Raw genomic sequence first — 24,384 nt, 5'->3', positions numbered from 1 at the left:
GCAATTGGTTTGTTCAAGTGTTTCCTCAGGAAGCTGCCTGATGTGAACTGGAGTTTTATTCATGGAAGAGTTCCTTTTGTGAGTTTACTTTTGTCCACTTTTTTCAGTTGGTTCTGATGTCATTTCTGTTATTCAAATAAGATTATTGTGGGTGCATGCTATAAATTGAAAATAAATGATCTTCTGGAAAATTCAAGAGTTCCATAAGAGGTGATGTCTACAGCAAGCTAAAAGGAGATGTATGGTTCATCTGACTCAGCCTTACTGATTGCCCTGACAGACACTCATTTGCTATAGGATCTCATTAAGACACTGGGTTGCCAATTTTTAGGCCCAAATTTCCACATTAGGCCATACAAATACACAGCCATCTCCATTTCTTACACTGAATTATTGATATCAAGAAATGCTGCTTCATCAAAATAGGGCTATGGTTTAGCTGATATTAGTTGTGGGCTACTTTAGTCTGTTTCTTTCAACGAGTGAAGCCTAGTCCTCTTGTTTGGTACCTTTCATTCCTTTCATCCCTTGTCATATATGTTAAAAGGCAACATAGGGTAGGTGGGATCGAACAACAAAGAACTGGGGAGGACAGTTTTTTAGAATCATGTTCTTCAAATGTCTTCAAGTCTGTCTTGGCTGAAGATGATGAAACAGCTGTCATGAGATGGGCATGGAAAATTAGGGGATGTTTTTAATTGCTTTTGGCCCTTGCAGCTTGAAATATTAATGCTCAGCACACTTCTGATTTCTCATTTATTTTTAAAGGGTTAAGGTAAGTTTTACTAGCGCAAGATTGGATTTTTGGTTTTGGTATTTGCTCAGCTATATTGTCTCTCTGAGCTTGCCCTTACTGTTTTGAAGCAGATACAGCCTGGTATCCTCTTGCAGCAATTTAATGGGATCACTGAAATTAGAGGTGAGAAAAGACCTAGTAGGTCATCTAATCTACTGCCTTAGGGCTAGAGAATGTTTGTACTGTATGAAGAGCAGCATTTTCTAGTGTAGCATAAATGCCTTAGGCAATAAAGATTTCACTTCTTCCCATAGGAAGCTGCTCTGCTGTCTGAACTCAATCTCAGGATTTTTCTTTTTGTAATATCCAGCCTAACTCTTCTTTTATTTCTGTTCTTTTTCATTAGTCTTGAGTTCTTGAAAGCCTGCCCTATTCCTTGGAGTTTGTATACTGAAACACTTAACCCTGGTCTCTCTCCTCCCTGCAGTGGTTATATAGCCCTGTCCTTTGCAGTGAAGAGAAGTCCAGTAGATACTACTGTCAGAGGACGTGTGCTGCTCTAATCAGCATGGACATTGGACATCTTGGAAAGCTAGCACCATCACTATATCAACCATGAGGAGAATATGAGCCAGCAGTGTGCCCAGGTGGCCAAGAAAGCCAATGGCATCCTGGCTTGTATCAAAAACAGCGTGGACAGCAGGACTAGGGAAGTGATCGTGCCCCTGTACTCAGCACTGGTGAGGCCGCACCTCGAATACTGTGTTCAGTTTTGGGCCCCTCACTACAAGAGAGATATTGAGGTGCTGGAGTGTGTCCAGAGAAGGGCAACGAAGCTGGTGAAGGGTCTAGAGCATGAGGAGCGGCTGAGGGAACTGGGGTTGTTTAGCCTGGAGAAAAGGAGGCTGAGGAGAGACCTTATTGCTCTCTACAACTACCTGAAAGGAGGTTGTAGAGAGGTGGGGGTCGGTCTCTTCTCCCAGGTAACAAGTGGTAGGACGAGAGGAAATGGCCTCAAGTTGTGCCAGGGGAGGTTTAGACTGGATATTAAGAAAAAATTCTTCACTGAAAGGGTTGTCAAGCATTGGAACAGGCTGCCCAGGGAAGTGGTTGAGTCGCCATCCCTGAAGGTATTTAAAAGACATTTGGATGAGGTGCTTAGGGACATGGTGTAGTGGTGGTCTTGGTCGTGTTAGGTTTACGGTTGGACTCGATGATCTTAAAGGTCTTTTCCAACCTATACGATTCTGTGATTCTGCGATTCTGAGAATTTAATAACTGCTATATGGAGACAAATAGGCTCTGTAATTTGCTATCGTTGTCTCTGGTCAATGTTAGGCTTCAGAGTGAACCAACCACCAGGTAGCTGAGCATTGCAGAGCTGGTGACACCCTGTGTTGCATACACAGCCTGTATCTCGTAATACCTGCATTTGACATCTGAGTGTTCCACCTTCCATTTAGTGTTGACAAACAGAAGAGATTCTCCTGAAACAGTCTTCTCTTTTGGAGCATTTACATTTTGCTTGGCATGTGTAAATACTAATTAAGCTAGGGATCAGAAAAAGCAGAATGCCTGGTGATTAGAGCACTTGACTGAGAAGCTATATGTCTCCAGGCATTTTGCCAGTGAATTTTTCTATGCTAAGTAAAACAGCATTGCTAGGAGGGATTGCTAGTGCTGTTACCCCAGCCTGCCTTAAAGAATGAAATGACAACTAGATCCCTTTCTCAGAAGGGTAAGATGCAGGTTCAAACCTTGGCCAGAGGCAGGAACCAAAATATGAACATGCTCTAACATTTGGACTGTTGAGTAGCAGAAAAGTCATTGTTTTTCTTACAAACTTACACTTACAAACTAAGTCTTCTGTCTTTATGAATCCTAAAAGCCCAAAAGTCAATTTTTCTTTCCAGGGCAAGTGAAAGAACTAGATAAACACAATATTTTGTTTGCTGTGGCAAGATGAAAAAAACATTTTTTGATGTTTGTTTTCAACTGACTTTCACTTTCCCCAAACATGCACATCCACATGTGCACGCACACGGATACCCCAGACTAAGTCTGTTATTTAGCACTGCCCTCTGTGATGTGTCATTTATTTTTAACACTGCCAGAGCAGGAGGTGGTACTGATGGGACCTTTGCAATGGCTGTTCTCTAATCAGCATGAATGGGAACAGTCTTTTCATTCTGCTTTTACTGTTTCAGCATCCTACTTTCCTACCTCCTCCCCACAACCTATTCCAGCCTGGAACAGTCCAAATGATTATTCTTTTACAGTTCTTAATCTAGGGAAACACTTGATAATGTATCCTGCTTCCAAGAAAATAAATCTAATGGCTGCCTGTTTGGGAGCACCCCATCTCCACTGAGGAATCCATGGTTGTTCCTCATTTCCAGAGTTGGGTTGTCTCCAAAACTATTTGTGCTACTTAGTGATTTGGTTTTAGTTAGCAAGAGATTCCAGCCTGTATCCAGCTTACCCTGACAACCTTTAAGAAAACCACAGAGTGATGTAATGAGCTCATGCATGGAAAAATAAACAGCTCTAAAGAAACCAGCAGTAGCAGCCTCAAGTAAATATTCTGCAGTCACTGGGGTTTTGAACATGATGTTATTTGAAAGGAAGAATGAGTAATATATTAAGGTTAGCAGCTGAAGACAGGTTTGTGTGTGCCTAGTTTAAAAAAAAAAAAAAAGGAAAAAAAAAAACCCCATAGCTGTTTATTTCAAAATCTTGCTTGTTGAATGGGGGCCAACTCCATGTGGCCTATTCTGTTCAGCTCTGGCACCCAAGCATCATGCAGGCATCTTACATGACAGCTTTCCAGTGATAGAGCTTTCTGCTGTCAGGAGCTCTTAGTGGACAGAGTATAACTGTAAATGAGCTTTGAAAACAAGAATGGTGGTATTCACATTTCTTTGTGTTAATTGAATTCACTTGGAGCCCAAACTTCAGGGCTTCTCAAAGGGAGAACCAGCTTGAAAGCTGCATGTCTGTATATACTTTTGCAAGAAGCAGAAGCACACCCTGCATCTACCCCAAAGGGAGTCTGTGTACTCTTGGGTGCAGTTTGTCTCCAGAGATTCACACAGTGAGGTGGGATGTGATTATGTCAAGTGTACTACCAGGACCTGGGTTCTCTGTTTTGTCTGTGTTTCTTCCTTAAGTTTTTTCTCGCTTGCAGGAAAAAAAGGCAAGAAAACTCATGTGGCACCCCAGAATAGCTCCCTCTTTCTAGTACTCACCTAGGAAGTGATACCATTTTGCTGCATGCCTTTCTTAACGATCAGGGATAGTGATTGCTCCTAGGCGGAATGTACTCATGGTATGTTGCCTCGGCCATATGGAGTGTCTTTCTAGGACCCCATACATTAACAAGGAGTCTGCTTTTAAGCCACCTATATTGATTGAGTGTAGTTCCATACACCTATATTGAGTGTAGTTCCTCCGGAGTCAGATTGTCAGGTGAGACCAGCCAACATGGAACAGGGCAGGGCCTGCTGATTTGCCCTTAAAAATGAATATGGCAATTTTGGGATACACCAAAAATAGCCAAGGTTAGACAAAAGTTTGATTTGTTATTAGGACTTTCCTTTTTAGCAGTGAAGACTAACTCCAAGGAGCTTGAATACCTATATTATTTTCCAGAGTGAGGAGATGGTGCACCCATTTGAGTTGAATGTATAGTTATTTGGAGTTGGAGCAAATTTCCTTGTGTCTTGGAAATGTGGAACACTGCAGAGACCTGGGAGCTGCAGGTAGATTCAGATGAGGCTCTTGAAAAGCAAAGCATTGTTTTGAATGGGGGCAGTTTCTCACCTGTCTTTATCCCGTCTTCTCAACCTTATTCCTTACCTGTCTTGTCCTACTCTTGGTGCACAGCACCCCCCACCTCGCTATTTAAAGACATGTGAGACCATGGGCTTCTGCTTCTCCTGCTACTTTTCTCCTACTTTCTGCTACTACTAAACTAGTTGTGTTAGTTCCAAGCTGACTGGCTGTCTCTCCATGCCAGTTCTGTTAATGTTACTGTCCAAATGTCTTATTACAGGATTGTAGGCTCTTCCCCAAAATCTGTGGCTGGTTAATGTTAGTCAGGACACCAAGTGGGGGAGATGAGTGGAAGCAAAAGTTATTCTTACTTTAGCAGGAAAGCAGGTTGAGAAGGGGAGGTAGCTGGGCACAATTGTGCTTTAGTGACATCTGAATAAAATGTTACAGTGGCATTGGAATTGGAGAATTTTGGTGCCTGGAAGTGACATCCTAATGATGACTGCAGTCCTCCTTGGTGAACATTTTGGTGCTTCCATCTCCTCTGGGCATAACACCTGGGAGTAGTGGCTTTTGAACTTCCCCATAGCTGAAGAGGGAAAAAGAAGTGTCTGGGATGATGTCAAGAACAAGAGTTCATGGAGGGAACCAATGAGTGAGAAAGCTTTTGCCTTTTCTACTGTCCTCTGTTACTGTGTCCTCCTTGGCTCTTGTCCTGCATCTTGGGTCAGTGCCTCCCAACACAAGGAGGCACTGACTCTGACCTGTCAAAACTATTGGGCTAAAATCTGTCACTTTACTGTCCCACCTGCCAGAACTATTTATCTTCAGACCTTTGTATTAGTCCTCCCATCCCTTCTTTTTGTGAGGGGTTTGTTTTGGTTTAGTTTTGAATTCATTTTAATTTAGGTTCTGGCTTGATACCAAATGAAGCAATTTCAGGAGAAGCTCCTGTTGAGTGTGATATGAAAACTTACTAATTCTTACATTTTCACAGCAAATCTGTGCTCTTCTCTGCTGAGTTCCTGCTTCCTTGCAAGCCAAAATGTGATGTTTCTTCCTTACTTTCTATCCTTCCTTTCCCTCTGGCTCCATCCGTGGTTAAACCACCCCTTCCTGTCTTGACCACTGCTTGGGAGGCCTCTGTCTCTTCCTCCCTCCTGGAAGTTCTGAGAAGGTACTGTATGTGATGCCCAAGTGTGATTCTCCCACGGTCTCAATGTGACAGGTGTGGTGAAGAAGGGAGTACATAGGGGAGAGCAGAAGCAGGGAGAATGGAAGAATCTAGGACCAGGACCCTTCCCAGACAGCCAGCAAACAAAGTAATAAATAACATGCCACTAGGGACCAGTTAGCCTGCTCTATGAAAAGGTGCAAAGTATACAAGTGGGAAAAATAACATTGTATAATAATCGGCATGCAACCATAGGTGTAAAACCATATGCAGCTAGGCAAATAAATGAAGCTCCCCCTGAGTGCTGTGTGATAAATCATTCCCAAAGAATCCAGTCACTTCCCCCTCCTTATCCCCCACAGAAAGAAAACAAATTACTCTAGACATGGAGTCATAACTGCTGCTCTACAGCTGCCAGTTAAGGCGGGTGGACAGGGAGCAGTAAGAGAGGGGCAAAGATACAAGAAGCTGGGGGAAAAGGGAAAAAATCAACCCTGCATTTAAAACCACTGAGGATTTGGAGGGGAAAGGAAATAAGCTCTAGCACCAGACGTTACCTGGACATACAGGAACAAACAGAGAGTGGTCAACTTTATGGAGTTTGTTTTGCTTTTTAGCAGAAGCTGGTTCATGTTGGAGGGGTTGCATTGATTTGCTGAAGTAATTCCTTAGCAGTAAAATGCTCCTTGCTGTATGTAATAGCAGCACAAGGCTTGTATGTGGACCTGCGCTTCAGACATCCATTTGAACATATGTTGGTGCCTGCATATGGACTTACACATATTGACTCACCTTCCTGCCTCTCTTGAAATGTTCCTGTAAACTTCATGAGAAAGATTATAACATTTCTAAGGTGCCACAAGTAAGGAGGAGTTGTTCCAAAGTAACGGCTTGACCTGCGCTCCTACCTTCCCTCTGGAAAAGGTTTAGACCGAGGCTTCTCCTGAAACCAAAGGCCCTAGTGGGGCTTGCAAGTGATTTGCAAGGAGACAACTGAGGAAAAAAAGGGTTCAGTGGTACACAGATCAGTGTATCCCTAAGAGTGTCTGCTGCCCCCAGCTTTGTCTAAGGAGGCCATGGGTATCACCTAGTAGAGCACAAGGCTGTGAGGGAGCAGACCTGCATTCCAGAACTGCTGGAAAACCCTACCCCTCCCATGAAGGTTTCCTTCTTCTGTTGCCAGACTTAGGGTGAAGAGGTTCTCTACTTTGGTGGGTCTTGGAGATGGAGTGAGTAGATGATAAGAGAAATGTGTGAAGTCTTGCAGGAATATCAGTAGGGCTTGTGGAGCAGCAGCATGGGATATTTGAAGAAAATGTCGTAGAATCATTTAGGCTGGAAAAAACCCTTAAGATCATTGACTCCAACTGTTAACCTAACACTGCCAAGTCCACCACTAAACCATGTCCTTAAGTGCCATGTCTACACGTCTTTTAAATACCTCCAGGAATGCTCGACAACCCTTTCAGTAAAGAAATTTTTCCTAATATCAAATCTAAACCTCTCCTCGTGCAACTTGAGGCTGTTTCCTCTCCTCCTATTGCTTGTTACTTGGTAAAAGACCAACACCTGCCTCGCTACAACCTCCTTGTATGTTGATTGTGTTCTCTTTACTTTCATACTGATGTCAACAGACCTGTGAGCTGTGTTGTAAAAGTCCTGTGTATATTTGGGGGGGGGGGTGTGTGGGTGTGGGTGGGGAGCAGGCATGAGTAAAAGCTGCCATCCTCATGTTCCCTTTCTCTTTGTGGCCATCCCATTTTTGCATTTTGCCAGACCACCGAAATAAGAAAGTGGTCAGTGGGAACCAGTGAGTACATTTTGTGCTACGGTTCGGGGCTGGCTTAACTGCGTGCTTTTCAGGCTGTTGAAATGGTGCGTAAGTGGCTGGAAAGACCTCTTGGCAGAAGGTCCCAAGGGTTGTCTCTGAAGAGTCAGGAAAGAAGGCTGGGCAGAGAACCCACCTTCAGAGCCAGGCAAAGAGATGGGAGTATGTTTAAAAAGGAAGGCAGCATTCAATCTCCTGGAACACGTGAGGGAGGAAGATGTGTTAAACTGGCTTCCCTCACTCTGGCTGAAGGGAATGGCTTTTCTCTGGTTTCACCAGTTATAATGCAGGGAGGTCTGTGATCCTGCTGGTGTCATCGGTCTCCTACTTCATCTTAGGCTCATTGAACAGGCTCTGATAGCATAAAGCTGCAGCTTGTCTCTGGAGCTGGGACCCCCAGAATGCATGGGGTCCTACAGCTGGAGGGACTGTTGCCTGTGTGAGGCTGCACTTCAGAGAAATCCTACTGGGAAGAACACCAACCTCAGCTATAGTATCACTCTGTAGTCCTTCCTTTGCCTTTCAACCCGGAGCGTGGAAGAGGGCTATATCCATCTCGTGACACTGATGAAGTGGGTGCAGTTTCTCTGTCCTGTGGCTGATGTCTGAATCCCATATGTTATGTCATTGAACTTCCAAAGCCTGAACATTTTGCCCAGAGACAGCTGGCTCAAGCTAAATGTCCAAGTGAGTGCTAGCACTCCTGTCAGAGGCAGTTCCCTCTGCCTCCTCATAAAGTGCTAAATATTACAGGAAAAAGCTGACCTGTCATTACATGAAAAGACTCATCACACTATAAACCTGTCTCTCGTCCCCCCTTTTACTCACCAGCAGTAGCATAAAAAAAAGAATATTTGACCAGTCTGAAATACTTTTTACCTGCCTGTGACAGTTTTTAAAAGCTTTCTATTTTGTGTCCTATAATTATACACTTACAATACTGTAAAAGTAGTGTGCTCGTATACTCCAGCCAGCAGAGGTAGGCAAGTTCTCCAACAATTGCTGTGCTAGTTGTTCCAAGCACTATTAAAAACAGGTGTGGAAGTGAAAATAGTTTCCCAATAATGTTAAGGCTCCAGTGGAAACACCTATGCCTTCTCATTTTATTGACTAGCATTCCTCAGTGTGGAAGGAGTGCAGCGAGAAAGGAGTATAGGGAAAATGAATGAATGAATGTGTTCAAAGACAGGTGGCTTATCTCAAAGCTAGGTATGCCACAAGCTAACAGTGCTTAGAAACTATGTGAAATGGAAAAGAGGAGTTAGGGAAGAAAAAACACAGACTCTGGGTAGCTTCCTCTCTCAAAATCACAAGGGCAGTGTCTAAGGTTGAAAGCTTTTCTACTGCTGAGGAACCGTCCTGATGTAAAGAACTGAAGAGGGCTGCATTTTGGTGCCAAACTTTCTCTGCTCAGACTGCGGAAACTGTTGTCATTGTGAAGGTACTGCACAGCTACAGCTGTCATACAGAATATATAAGCCAGGTGCATTAGGAAGATTAGACCCCAAACTCTGGAAACTTAAACCAGATCAAATATCTTCAAGATTTTAGGCTGTGTTTGCAAAGAGGTTACCTCGGTTATGTAGGATCTGCTGGAGCTTCTCAGTCTGTGTGAGGAGAGTGGAAAAGACCTGAAGAGGTCGCATAATTTTTTTTCTCCCCGTTTCAGCTTAGGGTCATATCCAGTTAACAGCAGCTCTGATGTAACCTGTTCCTAATGCAGCGACAAGGATCCCACTGCCTCTTCCAATGAGTGAACAGTTAATCACCAGGGCTTTTCTATATCAAACCTAAATCTCCTTTCTCCAAGTAAGCTGACTGCTACTTGAACTACCCATGGGGAAGACAAAAAATGATCTATGACCATCTTTTTTTATATAACAGCTTTTATGTCTCAGAAGACTGAATGTCATCCCTAGACTAAACAAATGGAATTCTTTCAGCCTTTTCTCATAGATCAAGTTTCCTAGACCTCTGCCTGTTCCTTTTGCTCTCTCCTGCACTCTTGCCAAACGGTCCACCTCTCCCTCAAAGTGCAGTGCCCAGAGCTGGACACAGGGCTGATTTAAAGGCTCACCAGTCCTTAATGCCTATTTCTTATATGAGGCCGCTGTCACTACATCCCACAGCTAGATTTACCTTCTTTGATGTTTTTTGTTGTTGTTTGCAATGTCATGAAGTTGTAGACTTTTTTGTGGTCTACCTAAGCTCCTGACCATTTTTTTCCAAGTCTTGCTGTCTTGCCAGTAATCTCCTCTCCATGCACTGGATTTCTCCTTGCTGGTTGTTATGCTTTGTACTTGTAAGTTGTGATCACACTGATTTAAAACCATTTCTCAAGATGACTTTGAATTCTTTCCTGAATTTCAGTCTGTAAACCGGATGCTATGTTCCACTAGCCAAATTGGTCATTTAATTTGATACAAGTCTCATGATCGCTTTCAATACTGAAGAACTGTTTCACAGAACTTTCGAGACCTCTCCTCTTGGAGCATGTTTTTCTTAACCTGCAGTGCTACAGGCAACTATCTCATTGTAATTGTGTGTAGTCTACATTTTCCTTGTTTGCTTATGAGAATAAGCAAATTATAATATATTCTAATGAACCAGAATTTAATCAGAGCTCCATCTAATGCATTGCGTATGAACATGTAAATGTTTGCAGTTTTTTGCCAGGATGTTGTACTGTAGCCATAAAAAAAGTATTGTTCTCTTTCTGCCATCCTTCAGCTGTCTAGCTGGCTACAGCTCTAAGAGGGCCAGGACTGTGTGACTGCTTGAGAGATCGGGTGGTAGAAAGAGTCCAAGCCCTGCCTGAAAGACAGTTGAGTTAGAATTGCAGGGACAGGTAGCTTTCAACTGGCAGGTTTCAAGATGCGCAGGCATGGAGCTTTATTCCTGTGTGCTTTGGAAACCCTGTGGAGCAGACTCCTTTTGTAGCTGGGCAGCACCCAATGCCCATAGGTTCTGCAAAGTGAACAAAGGTTGTGAATCAAAAAGTCCCTCAGAAAGTTCACTCTAATCCCTGGAACAGTGCTTCCTTCAGCCATTCCTCCTCATTTCAAGCTAGAGAGTAGATGTTGAATAGGCTTCTCATCATGTAACACTGGTGGGAATGCAGTGCCGCTTTATCGCTTTGAGCAGAAGGAAAATGGCAGGGGAAGGATGTGTTCCTGGATAGCTGAAGCTTAATAAGCCACTTGGAACAATCTATTTTTTTAAATTATAAGCCACCTGTTAAACCTTTGCATTGTACTTGTTCAGCACTGGAACATGTAGTAGCCTCTGCTTCATCTGTAGCCTATGCCTTGAAGTGAAATTGAGTGAGTACCAAGGTAAAGCAAGGACTGCTCAAGTGGTAGAGTCTGGGAGCACCTGCAAGGTTTGTTTTTCTCTTTACCTTTACATTAGCCAGAATACCCTGGAAGGACCATGGTCCCAGACAGAATAGGGTGGAGCGGGTAGCAGTGCTGATGACTCACAGAGGTGCGGAGAGATTTATGCTATCCCCATGAGCCGTATTTGCTCAGCTGTTATTGTGCTCCTAGTAACACAGAAGGGGTTGTTTCTCTCCCTGCATCCACAGCTCTGCTTAGGGGACAGGCAGCTAGTGCCTATTCACCGCCTTGCTTTGCTAGTCCTGCCAGCCCTTGTGCATGCGCATACCCAAGGCTTTTAAAATTCTCTTTCCCCTCCAAGGTGGAACGGATGCAGCTTTGGGCTGCTGATGCAAGCTGTGCTGAACTTTGTCTGTGGAATGAGGCTTTCTGCCCACAGCTTTTGTAATCTTTGTGCTGGGATGAGGCAGCCGTTCTCCCAGAGCAGACCTGGGTCCTTTTCACGTTAGAGCTCCCTTATGCGACATAAAAGCACCTTTAAGCTGATGTACATGCCATGATAAAATAACCAGTCAAGGCTCCTCTTCTCTGTCAGAGCAGTGTAAAGACAGGCTAAATAAAAATGAGAAGTCAACCCTGTTTGAATTAAGCTTCCCTGGGAGACAGGCAAACACTTTCTCTCACTGAGAGGAAAACTGAGGCACAAAGACACTTAGTCCTCACTTTTGGGTTGGCATAGGATGTCAATAGGAACTTGGCACCAGATATCCATACTGCTGCCTTTTGTTCTGTGCTGCACTCGTTCCTCACAGAGGGGAAAGCTGGGAGTTGAACAAAAAAAATTTGGGAGAGGCATGTGTTTGAGTTTTTTGAAATGGTATTTTGAAGTCAGGTCCCCGTTGCAGCACTGACACTGGGGATTGGTCAAGAATCCTTCAGTAAAAGACCTTTTCCTCCCTTTCTGATGAATGCTTGTTCATTAAAACTGGAGCTTTTTGTGGGAACTCCATGGGAAAAGTTTCCCCAGTCCAGACAGAATTTCTGGTCAAAAGAAATGAGAGAGGGAAAGAGAAGGAAATCTGCCCTGCCTGGCATAGCCTGTTAGGCTATTCACATAGGCTCACTGGGGCTGGGCAGAAGCATAGAGGGAGGTTAGACCCTCTCCTTTGCCTGCTTTGGAAGAAGGACTCCTGTCTCTCAAGGGTGTAGGGATCTCTCCAAGGTGGTTGCTTTTGGCGTCACAGTCTCTCTCTTCTTTTAATAAGAAAAAAATTGGGTGCAGAAGAGCAATATTAAAAAAATAATCTGCTGTGGTTGGATGGCAGATCTTCCTTATGTCCCACCCTAATCATCCACAGTATCCTTGCAGCCCCAGTGATTGATGCTCGGTCCTTTGGCTCTGATAGTAATCCGAGTTGTTATGTGTCAGGAGAGCAGCTGGGGGAGGCTTCCTCATCCCCAGAGCTGCGCGTTGGCTGCATCTAGCCCTGCAAGCTGAGCATGAGACCTGTCAAGCACAAGCCTTTGGTTAGATGCTGTTAGACACACTCTTCTCAGCTTTGTAAGGTAAACAAACAGCCCATCTCTTTAATAACCATCTCATTTATTAGACAGTCAGATGAGTCCCTTACCTCATCCATCATTTTTATTTTCATTGTGCAGGCACTAGATGTATGTTTGAATGTGTGTACTTAAGGGACCAGGAATGAGAGACCTTTTTATGAATCTGACCATGTATTTCTCAGAAGGCCATTACTAGGGGAAAATTGTTGCATAAATAATGTACAACTGCAGATGTCCAAGCCCTGTTTTCCTGCAATAGCTCATGGCTTCAGAGACACAACTTTTAAAAATGTTTTAAGGAGTGTTAGAAGCAGTCCAAGAGTAAGAAGGAACAAACAGTTAGCATTTTAGAGCTGAGCAGTTAAGGTAAAATGGATATTTCTGCTAGTGATTCTCTTCCGTGTGTGTGCATGCATTCCCTATCTTTTTTTTGCTGTCATTGGATTTGTTGTAATCTAGATTTGCTGTCTCCCGAAGTTTTCGCTCCCCAGCAACAGCAAGTTGGCAAGTGTTACTCAGCTTTTTTGCTGATGGTTGTCTTAAGTCAAAGCAGAGATGGCAGAAAACAGGGGAATGTGACAGTGCCTTTAAAAAAAAAAAAGGGTGTGTGTGTGTGTAATATTATTGTTGGTCTTGGGAAGGCTGTTTTGTGTCCCACTGACTTGCTGTCTTAAATGTTCTTCTGTCTCTAAATGTTTAATATAGGGAAAGAAGGAAAACCTTTTTTCTTTATCTTTCTGTGCCTGCAACCCCCATTAACTAAAACAGGGAATAGGCTTTTAAGTACCCTGCATGTATAATAAATATATACTTCTTTCTAAGATGACAGCTTAATTTCATAGCTGGCATTAAACCTTCCAGCTTGGCCATAGGCTTTCACTGTCCTCCATAAACCTGGCCTTGGCAACAACAGCAACGTTTCCAGTAAGCAGTCTGACTGGAACAGGCTGACTTCAGTGTCCTGGAGCTGGGATAGCATTTGATGGTCCCTTCATTACTCATGAGACTGTCTTTCAGGGTTAAAGTGTATGCAGTGCATGCCAAGTCCCATACTAGGGAAGCTGATGGTATGGATTTCCCAGCTGATTTTGCTGGCTGTTGAAATACACCCCAACTGTTAATACTCATGTTTATTTTTTGAGGGAATTAAGTGCTGTTAGAGTGGTAGCCTGGAGGAAAGAGCCTCTCCAGGGGCTAGTGCTAGTTAATACTTTCTTCTGCTTGGTAGACATATGTCACTGAAGGAACTTTTGACAGGGCTGTTGTCAGAGCCTCCATTTAGTGTCAATGTGTTTGCTATTCTGATCCCCTCTAGCTCAGGGAAGCTACAGTAGATCTGGAAAGGGTTCAGAGAAGGAACAACTGGGTCAGCTGGGACTCTTCAGCACGTAAAAGAGATGAGGTAGGAATCTGTAAAGCAGTGAGAGGCAGGGAGGGAGTGACTGCAAAATGTTCGTTGTTTCATCCTCCAGAAGAACTAGGGTTCAGCAAGCAAAGCTAGTTGGAGCCAGGTTTAGATCAAACCAAAGGATGTGCTGTGTTCCACACACAACATGTAGTCAAGCCACAGAACTAGCTGCGGGATGTCATAGTCAATAAAAGTTTACGAGGGGAGACATGGCAAACTGGTGGAAGGGAAAAACCATTGCTACTCACTAAATACAAACTCTGCGTCTGTCTCTGCGAGTTTCTGATCCACAACTAGTTGAGACATGAAATACATGGGGGAAAGAAGTATGTGCTTGTCCTGTTCCTCTGTTCTCTGCTAAGCATCTGCTTTTGGCCATGGCTGGAGGTGAAACAGAGACAAGTTGGGCCTTTGGTTTGCCCCAGTATGTCTGGTTCATGTTCTTCAGGATGTAATGGAATCGATGGGACTTTCATAGTGGCTACTTGTAGATGTATGCTAGGAATGAGAAAAATCTGATCTCCCTGCTATTTCAGTTGTACTGCTATCACCGCTAATGACAGGCCACTGAATACTGGTGCCGATGGGAGATTCTGCATCATTACATCTATTTCATGTCAACTGAACAAAACCTGTAAGATTTGTTTCACTCAGCCTTTAAACACCCTTCAGACAGGAGCAACTACCAATCAGTTCTGTATTCTGTAAATGCCATGACTATTCAATTCCTACAGATTTCTGTTAATATGTGCAGAGAATTTTTTGCCATTTTTATGGCATAGTACAAACGTGTGTGTAAGTTTGTACATTTATTCTGTGTAATTTGCATACCTAACTGCAAATATATGTAAAAGAAGATACTAACTCATTAAAAGACATTTATTCTTTTTTTTTCTTTCTTGATTTCAATAAAAGTGGCATATTTTTTGTCCTGACACGCAATAAAAGCCCACTTTATTTTTTTCAGAGGCATTTTTTAGTGCTAGTTTTGCAAGCCTCAAAGGACTTGAGAGATCTTAGTTTGACTTTGTGCACTCAGGAAGCTTTGGGGATTTAGATAGAAAAATTCCTGGAATGTAGTTCTCTTCAGCAGAATTTTTTTTTCTTTTGCTTATTATATGAAATGATGATAGGGAATTCTGCCCCTGTTTTTGCTTCCCCAAGCTACGTGAATGATCCTCCTCACCTGAGGGCCAAGGTGTGAATTGCTGTCAGCAGACGACGGGCAAGCAGGGGCCCCTCGTGATGTAAGTAGTTTGTTAAGGAGCCTGCAGGCCTCTTGCTCAATGACTTCTCTGTCCACGTACAGCTTGGGAACAGTCATGGGGCCTTTTTTTCAGATGTGAAATCTGTCAGCAAAGTGAAGTCAGCTTAAATATCAGCTGAGGCTTGAGCTCCCTTTCAATTTTTGTTGACTTTATCCCCTCCTGCTCCTTCCCGGTCAAGTTTCTCTCTGCTTGAGTCAGACTTGCTGACACTTGAAAGTTTTTATTCTGTGTTTCGGTTAGGTGGATTTGTGTGTGGCAAAGTTCAGGTGCCCTTCACATTCCCAGCCTCGACAGTGATCTGAAATGCTGAGGAGAGGGAGACCATTCTGCATCTCAGAGACTCTGTAGTTGCTACAGTTCAATTAGAAACCAGTAAAAGTGCTTCTGGTACCCAAAGCATGCTGTACTCAGGTGACGCTGTGCAGACCTGCTGGAGTTTTTTGTGTTGTACCTGCTGCTACCAAGCTGGGAAATTCTAGTTGTGAATCAGCACCTCTTCTGTTCCCCAAATACAGAACAAAAATTACTCTCTGCACCAGAATTTGTCACCAAAATATAAGGCTTAACTGATGGGGTACAGACAGGCAGGCAAAATGCATGGAAACAGTGAGAGTGTGTTAGTTGTGTGCTGAGCCTGTCCTGGGAGCAGGATGCTGAGGTCATGCCATGTCTGCTGGCTGACCGTGCAAACATCTGCAGGTTTGGGATGAACCTGTGGTGTCATTGCCTGACAGTGTTGAAGCATTTTATGTATTGAAAGCTTGAGGGGATTCTTGGCTGTGGCAAGAAATTTCAGATGTTGTGGCTTATTTATAAAAAGAAAAGAAAACAGAGTAAACTGCGAGGGAGAGGAAAGCTAGGGAAGGAGAGAACAACTGTTCCTGCTTCTGCTTTTTGCCACTCTCCTAAGGATAAAAGTTAGGAGTTATATTGTTGTCTTTTTTTACCCTTAGACATGTTTTAAATCCTGTGATCAGCTGCTTTGACTGCTTTCTGTCCTACATGCATGCTTTTTTTTCTCTCTGTGATACCTTCAGTGATTTCCAAAGTTGAAATAATTTTCCTACTCCTCAAAGGGCCAGAATGTTTGAAGACATGTAATTGAGAACTTCTGGCTGTTGAGCCAAATAGGTCTTAACATCCTGAGGGTACTCGGTGCATCTCTTCCCCCTTTAATGGCTGGTCCATATACGAGGCAGCAGCCTGGCACCTCTCCATGCATCCATCACTCCTCTGCAGGCAGTGGTCGAAGAGGCAGTGTTAGGGCTGAAGGCGCCAGGCTGGCTGCAGGAGCCACTTCTGGGCTTCTTCCTGGTCTTTGGCGCGTGCCATCTGTGTACTCTGTTCTCTGGTTGATGATGTCTTTGGAAATAACCTTTTCTGTGTAATCAGCTATTAAGGGACAGGGTCCTACCCACCCTTCGGTAGGAAGCAATGTTGGATGCCCTCTGTTTTCCAGGTGAGGACAATGGTGGAGTGTGCTGGAGAGGTGATGGCACTGTGGGTAGAATGGGATATCCCATTCTGTTCCCTGCTGAGGTGTGCGCAGGTGCTCTCTGCGCTGAATAAGGCGGTGTTAAAACATAACCTTTTGCTCCTCTTGGGATCGTGTTGGAGAGATGCTATTGAGAGGGAAGAGTGCGTTGCAGTCTGGAGAAAGAGACTGGGTGGGGCAGGGCAGGGTTTTTGTCTCCTTCATTTAAGTGGAAAATACAAGTCACAATTTAAGATCTCTCAGTATGCAAAAACATCATCTGGGAAATGCTTACCCCGTGGCTGCAGTAATAGTGAATTATTGTTATCTGATAGCTCTGTTCCAAAACCCAGGTGAACAGGAACAGTTTTTCCTGCTGTTCCTGGCTTGCTGGGCACTTGGCAGTCAATGTCTCTAATCCATAATCTTGTTGTGTCACAGCTAAATGTAGGAGGAAGCTCTTGACCCAGAAGTCCCTGAGTCCCTAGGGATGTAGACATACTGGTGTTTGCTGAGAAGGAAACAGACACAAAGGTCTCCTGGTGTGAAGGTCTCCTGGTGTGAAGGATACCCATATCCTGCTGAGCTGAGGAAGGTGATCTTGATTTGACTTTTTTTCTCCACCCCCTCCAACCTCCCTCCCATCTTCCAGAGAAAGTTCACTCCTGTGACCAGGAAAGGCAGAGCGCCCTGGAGGAGGCCAGGCAGAACCCCCGCGAGGGTATCGTCATCCCCGAGTGTGCTCCCGGAGGGCTCTACAAACCAGTGCAATGCCACCAGTCGACTGGGTACTGCTGGTGTGTCCTGGTGGACACGGGACGCCCGCTGCCTGGTACTTCCACTCGGTAAGAGCTATAGGCCTGGTGAGATGAGGTATAAATAAATACTGTTGCTATATCAGATAAGTTCCTACTTCTAGAGCAGTCAGCTCTGTACTACCTTCCTTAGAGCTAGCAATGCCGAATGTGATGTTCCCTATTGAATGTTACTATGCAGCTCCCTCTCTGTAGGTGCTGGTGCATAGTAACTACTGCCCTTACCTTCCTCTGTGTTAAGTATTCATGCAAAGCAGCCTTTTATTCTCTGGCTTGCAGCTTTTGGGTGGTAGCAGGAACCAGGGCTTTGCTCAAGAGTACAGATCAGGGGCATGAGCAGTGGAAAGACAAGTGGCTTTGCTGCATTGTCCTCTGCTTTATACTCCCATGCTGCAGCCACTTGGATCCTGACCAGTACAGATTTAGAAGACTGCTTGGTTGTGCGTTGATAGATTTGAAGCCAGTGATAGGCTTTTCTTTAAGTTACTCTGTATCTTAAAACTACCTGGGGAATCTTTTCTCACTTGGGGTTTGGAAGCAAATTGTGGGTCTGGCAAGTTATAAAAACAGGACAGTAGGAGTTAGGACCTAAACTCTGCTAGATACAGTGATTGTGCAGAGCATGGACAGCTTTGAAAAAAAGCTCAGCCTCTGCCCGCAAGAGTTGGAAGAAGGCCTTGTGCTGTTTGTGGGTTTGGGTTGGTAGCTGGTACTGAACTTCAGAGTATGCTCTTCCTTTTCTCTTCACTTCTGCTGCTGTTGCTGGCTGTCCATAAGCAGACAGATGCTTGAGAATAATATTTCTTTTGCAGGTTTCTGTGTTTCCCCTGCAGTAAGCAGATAAGACACAACCCCTTAGCAACCATCTGATGACACTAAAGCTGTATCACATACTTTAGCATCTGCTGTTCTCCTTTTTCAGCTATGAGACCCCAGTGTGTGAAAGTGATGCCAGATCGAAGAGCACAGAGATTGATGATCCATTCAAGGACAGAGAACTTCCAGGTCAGAGAGGAACAAGATCCTGTCTCTGCCTTCTTCCTTTGTCTCACCTTGGGACTCTTAAGAGGCCAAGAATATTGTTGAGAGGGATTTTCCTCAGCGTGCATGTTTTACCATGGGTTTTATTCTGTTATTTTGGGTCACCTCCAGTTTCAGCAGTGAACTGGAAAAGGCTGGGAGTGTCCTCAGGGCTGGTTTATTGCCTGTCTGCCCTTTGAAAACATGTCTGGGATCAGAATTTTCAGGAAAGAAACCTGGATGCCTGGAGGTCCCCTGGGGGAAGAATGGGCTCAGCATTGAATGATGTTCTTCAAAGCCTGATCAGGACAGGATCCTTTCCATTCAGCAGGGGTTTTCAGCAGCTTGGTGCCTCCTGAGCAACAAAAGAGGACACAGCTGGCAATTGTCAGTGGACCAGCTGGCTCCCTGACACTGCGCTGACCAGGCAGGGCAGCATTCCTAGTACACTAAGGTCCTTTAACTAATGCTGGCCCCTCACTTAGCTGGACTTTATCCCTCATTTTCTGCCTAGGACCCACTTTATCTCCCATTGCTGCTTGTTTTATATTCTGCTTTTCCCTCTTAACAGAGTGACAAGCCATAATTTACTGTTTGCGTACCTTGTTTCTGCTAGGAAGATGTGCTGGGCGTAGGTGTCTGTGCACCTCTTAAAAATGCTGTCCTACCTGCCTGTGCTCAGATTTTTCCTTCCTGCCACCTTTCTAAGGAGCAGTCAGGGGCCCTCACTGACAGGTCAGCCTTTGTTCTCCTGGGTGGGGGCTGACTGCTTGAAAACAGAAGCTACAGTGGGTCCCTCTCCACCATGAGTGGTAGAGATCAAGAACTCTGCAGAAAGAGCTGGTAGCTCTGAATGTACTTCATTTTCTACTGGCCCTGTCTAGGGCTAGCATAAAGTGAGTTGTCCCTGAGCAGGTTAGCAAAGGAAATGAGATTTGTTCCAGATTTGCCTTCTGTGTCTCCTAATTCTCTTCCTGCTGGCTCCTGACCTCGGGCCCCGTAGCTTTCTGTTTAGCAACTGTGCCCTCAGCAGGGCTCTCTTCTGTCCAGCTCCTCATTTTCACAAGTCATGTAGAAATTTCCTATTTGCCTCCCTCTCACATTCAAATGAAATTGGCCAATTGGTTCGAGTATTACTTTGGGGGTTAGAGGGAGGGAAACCAGCTAAATGATTGCATTAAGGCTCATTTCCTTAGGAAATCATGCTAAAATAGAATAACCTTACTTCCTTTCTTCCCCATCCCCTTCCTCACCTTGCTTTACCGCCTCTCCCTGCACTTCCCCCTGCTTCTCCAGGACTCCTCTGTGAAAAATCCTTTGCTCTTGGGCTTTTTCTTTGAGACTTTCTTTCTGATCTCTCAGGAAGACAGGGTGGTTTCGTTTCCCTTCTCCCTCCCCTTCTGCACTGCAGCTGGACAAGGGGACAGGAACTGCTTGACACAGAAGACGACACATGATGCTCTGTAGCTTAGTGGTCTGGTCCCAGCATCAGACTCCAGGAGAGTTCCCCTCTCAGCCTAAGCCACTTTTCTGTGCGTGAGTAAACTTTCAGCTCTGTGCTTGGCTGCATTGGCTGGCACGATCGTTCCTGTCACTGAAAATACCCTTGTCTATGGAGAGACTAGGAGATGGAGGATCTGATCCTGGTTTGTCTGCCTGAGAGATGCTGTGCTGCATGATCTTTTGATGCAGACTTGAGGTTTGTTTGATTAGCTGCTCTTGTATGCAAGGATTCACTGCTGAGCCAGAACTGCAGGGGGTGAGAGAGGATGTTTCTTTTTACCTTTCTCTGCTCTTATTTCTTAGCAGAACTGAATTTTAAGAAAAACCCCTGCTTTAATTTGAGGCTGATCATTCCATTTGCACTCAGTTCTGTAAGGGGGACTCCTTACCTTATTCCTCTTCTAGAGGTTTGCCCATTCTTCAGACTCTCAGTGCTGCAGGCAGTGTGCTCCTGGGCCTGTGTGAAGAGACCCTGCAGAGGCCAAGGTGGGGGAGACATAAGTCCAAATCCTTGCACACCTACACATACCCTCTTCACAAACTGTGTCATGGCTGTGGCCAGAAGAAAGAAAAAAAGAAGGAAGAAAGGTGTTGCTTGCACATGGCAAATGGCAAGCTGCTAATTCCTACAGACGGCGAGATGCTGAGGCCCCAGGGAGATGACTTTTAGCAAATGGTTTTTCAACCTTCTCATTACTGTAACAAAAAGCTCCTTTAAGTGAGTGGTCTACTCTGGCTGCCATAGCAGCTTACCCATTACAATGCTGACATTTTCTGGACCATGTGCCAAACGAGTGCTGAGGGGTGTGCGTGTGTGTAATGCACGTAATATGGAGACAGGCGAGGGACTGTTGGTTAGCTATTGCAGAGAACAGATCCTGTAATACTGGCAAAGGAGTTAGTTTTGTCAGATCAATTTGCAAGCTGCTTTCAGCTGTCAAGGGATTACAGTAAGTTTCTGGTGCTCTGTTTGGGGTACACGTGCTTCTCTGCTTGTCCAGGAAAAGCAGAAAGTGTTGACACTGCTATATGTTGCTAGGGGGAGGCTGTTTTCTGATGTCTGCTGCCTTAATCAGCTGACTAATTGGTAGTGAATGTTGTTTTTGGGAAAGAGAAGAGGTAAGGGATGTGGTGATGGCTTCTCTGTCACATCAAGAGAAGACACTAGGATGGGAGGTGATGGGTTTTGGACAATGGTTTTGGAGAAGGTTGGTTGAAGTTAAGTATGCTTGTTCTTTGGTAGGCTAGAGCAATTATTACAGTATTAATGTGGTAGTAAATGAAGTATGCTTTTGCTCCTTTAAGAAGCAAGGAAACAGCATAGATTGCCTCATAAAGGTGAGGAGATGGAGAATTTCATCTCAGCTGTGTCATAACAGGCTGGCACTGTTAAGGATAGGAGGCTCTGTCAGTCTGTGGTTATGACGGCGGGGAACTAGACGGCCTCAGGACTAGGTAATGGAAATGGTTACCAAGCTCGTCTTCAGCGCACTTTGTCCTGCTTAAGCCAGCAGTGACTGGGGGCGATTACCACGTGTTGACTTAGACTGACGTATTTCCCATGCAGTGTAATCATGCAAAGAATTGAATTATTGTGGTAGCTGCTGGCAGGCAATGCTCTCTGTGCCTGAAGAGGAGAATGCAAGCAGTGGTGCTGGCTTTGGCCTGTGCTTTGGGAAGCATTAAGCTGTCAGTTAGGACCTCAGAACAGCCATGTTTGCAGAGGAAGATGACCCAGGAGGTAATGAGTTGTTTTGTAAACTTCTCTGCAAGTGTCACCACGGGAACTCCGTCTGCCAGGCGCTTCCAGCACATCCCTGTGGTTATGCTGGTAGGGAACCATAAAGCAGGGAGAGGCCATAAAGCTAACCACACAGCCTTCCTGCCAGATATTGTTAGTGACCCTGTGTGTGCCTGGACAAAAGCTGCAGGACAAATTGCCATGCAGAGAAACCCACTGAGGGATTCTTCTGCCTTTCCTTCGGGACTGATGGTGGCTGCCATGTTACAAACAAAGGAGGTTCTGGCTGATCCTTGCTGAACTGGGGTAGGAGACCAATCCTGTGTGTTCTTGCATTAAACCTCCTCTTTTCTTTCTGCAGGCTGCCCAGAAGGGAAGAAAGTTGAATTTATTACCAGCTTACTTGATGCTCTGACTACGGACATGGTACAGGCTATTAACTCAGCAGCACCTACTGGGGGTGGGAGGTGAGTCCAGAAAGCACTTGGGCTGAACGTCACCAAGGTGGCTGCAGAGCTCTGGGTGCCCCTGAGGCGGGGGCGGGAGGCAAAGGTGTAGCTCTGCGCCGATTCGGGTTCCGCTGGGTTGCTGAGAGAGGAGCTGAGGCTGCCTCTTCAGATGCTGCTCTGTCCTGTCGTCCTAGCCCTGCCTGCCTCCTCCCGCCCCTCCTCCCTGGCAGCTGCTCCACCATAAAGGTTAGTATAGCCCATTTGAAGTGTGAAATGAGAGCTCAGTGGGAGGAAGTGGCTTGTTCTTTTGTCCCCTGGTGCATGAAAAGACCTAATAAAATGCAAATGGATTGAAGGAGACCGTGTGGCCTAGTGGATACCACGGGGAGTGAAGAATGCGAACCGAATTCTTGGCAGTACCAGCGCTGTGGTTTTGCTGTGGGGCGGGAGCCAGCCTGCCGATGAGGAGAGGAGCTGGTTTGCATGGCCCTCCCCTCTGACCGGCTGCCTGCTCATCCCTCTTGGAAGGAGCAGCAGGTCAGGCCTGTTGCAAGAGGTGGGCAGAAGTCTGCGGTTCTGGGGAACTGGAGAAAAGCTGAGGTCTTGTCTCCCCCTTCTGCTTGATAACAGCAAATCCCCTTAGTGCAGCAGCTGCAATGCTGTGGCAGGACAGGCCGTGGAGAATGGACGTAAAAAAGGTGCTATATTGCCTCGGCTAGGCAAGGCTTCCATGCTTCTGGATTCCCCCGACTCTAAAAGGAGTCGGTGCTAGTTTAGCACGCAGGGATGCCACAACGAATACTGTGCTCATGTTCATAGGGGTGTAGAGGTGAAGGAGGTGCCTCTGTGTACGTGTTACTTCCGTGGGTAATACTCCAACGTATTGGCAGTGATGTTGATCCCCTGCTTTCCTCTTCAAAATACAGAAGGAAGCAGTGCCATCTTTAACTACTCTGGACAAAAAACTTCCTGGGTGGCACCCCTGTGCCCTCTTGGTTTCAGCATGGATTGCTTGTGAACCCATATGGTTTTAACTTCACATTTGGACCTTACAAATCAGGCCAGTGGTTGAGTGCCTGCGTGCTGAATATTCTGTAACCCATCGAATTAGCAGTATACGCCTAGCATGTCTGTATTCATATAAACAGGATGAAAAATGCCCCAAGGATGGGAAATACGTCGTTCTCTCCCAGCCATAAGCATTCCAATGTCAATTCTGTCTAATTTGCATGGTTCAAATGCAGTGGGTAGGGGTGGTGGGAAGCCCTGGAGAGTATTTGATATTTATTTGGCATCTTTGGCACAGGGACTGAAACCCAGCCAATGTAATCATCACTCTTAAAATAAAGCTTAATATAAACCAATATTGTAGAGACCAGAGATGTATGCCCCCACTGCATTTCTATAAACCAGCAGGCTTGCTTCCTAATGTTCCCCAAGCTTTGTGTATTTCTCAGCTTTCAATAGAGGCCTTTTTGGTACAATTTTTCGCTGCCCAGCTCTTCACACAGTCGTCATGTTGATTTATTTTCAGCTCCAGTGTCGGCAGCCCAGTTGCAAGGGGAAAAAGAAATCTTTTAGCAGGCTGTCCTTTGTAAGGCAAAAGACTGCTACCACCCAAATACTCTGCGGGCCCACAGCCACGATTAAATTCAGGAAACTGCTTTGGCGTAAACTTCCATGTGCATCAGCTAGGCTAAGCACATACCCTAAAGAACATGTGTCAAGCTTTTCCATCCCACCATGCCATGATCGGACCATTTATTTTGCAAAAAAAAAAAGGCATTTCAAGGAATTTTTGGTACTTATATAAAAAGCTAATCAGTACAGCTTTCATTTCATATGAGTTTGCAGAGTTGGGAAGCTGTCTCTCTGCAATGAGTCCTGATTTCCAAGTTTCCTAAGGGGAGGAATGTCCCGAGTCCTCTCTTCAGGAATATCTGAATTGTCTGGGTGACCTAACTTGACTTTGGCACTGGAAGTGAAAGCTCTCTTCCAAGATGAAGGTATATTTTACCTATAGGGTTAATCATTTCCAGCCTTAACAACTAACAAAATACTGTATTTATGACAGTGCTTAGCCTGTATCTCCCTGGCCCAGGTTTGCTGAGAAGGTCATATTGAAAAGAAAAACTAGAGATCTGGCTATCTGATTTTTCTTAATGTCAGTCATGTCAGTTTTAATGTCTTAACGTCAGTTTTCTTATTTGTGAGGCAAGCTTCACTTATTGCAGACTCTTCTCCATCTTTGCCATAATGATGACAGAACAGGTTCTGTATTTAAACATGCACT

General features: G+C 44.9%; 1 protein-coding gene across 6 annotated transcripts in view; it reads left to right on the top strand.

Moving 5' to 3' along the window:
* SMOC1 (SPARC related modular calcium binding 1) overlaps positions 1-24,384 on the top strand; it is a 135,205-nt gene that overhangs the window by 91,603 nt on the left and 19,218 nt on the right. For all 6 annotated transcript variants that reach the window (XM_075502907.1, XM_075502911.1, XM_075502910.1 and 3 more), the window contains exons 8-10: positions 17,216-17,408; positions 18,301-18,383; positions 22,004-22,109. In XM_075502907.1, coding sequence (XP_075359022.1) covers positions 17,216-17,408; positions 18,301-18,383; positions 22,004-22,109 — 382 coding nt within the window. The remainder of the gene's footprint in view (positions 1-17,215; positions 17,409-18,300; positions 18,384-22,003; positions 22,110-24,384) is intronic.

The sequence above is a fragment of the Mycteria americana genome, chromosome 5 (genome assembly GCF_035582795.1).
Source record: "Mycteria americana isolate JAX WOST 10 ecotype Jacksonville Zoo and Gardens chromosome 5, USCA_MyAme_1.0, whole genome shotgun sequence".
Lineage (NCBI taxonomy): Eukaryota > Metazoa > Chordata > Aves > Ciconiiformes > Ciconiidae > Mycteria > Mycteria americana.
The sequence above is the reverse complement of the archived record's forward strand: the minus strand, read 5'-3'. Positions and strand labels throughout refer to the sequence as shown.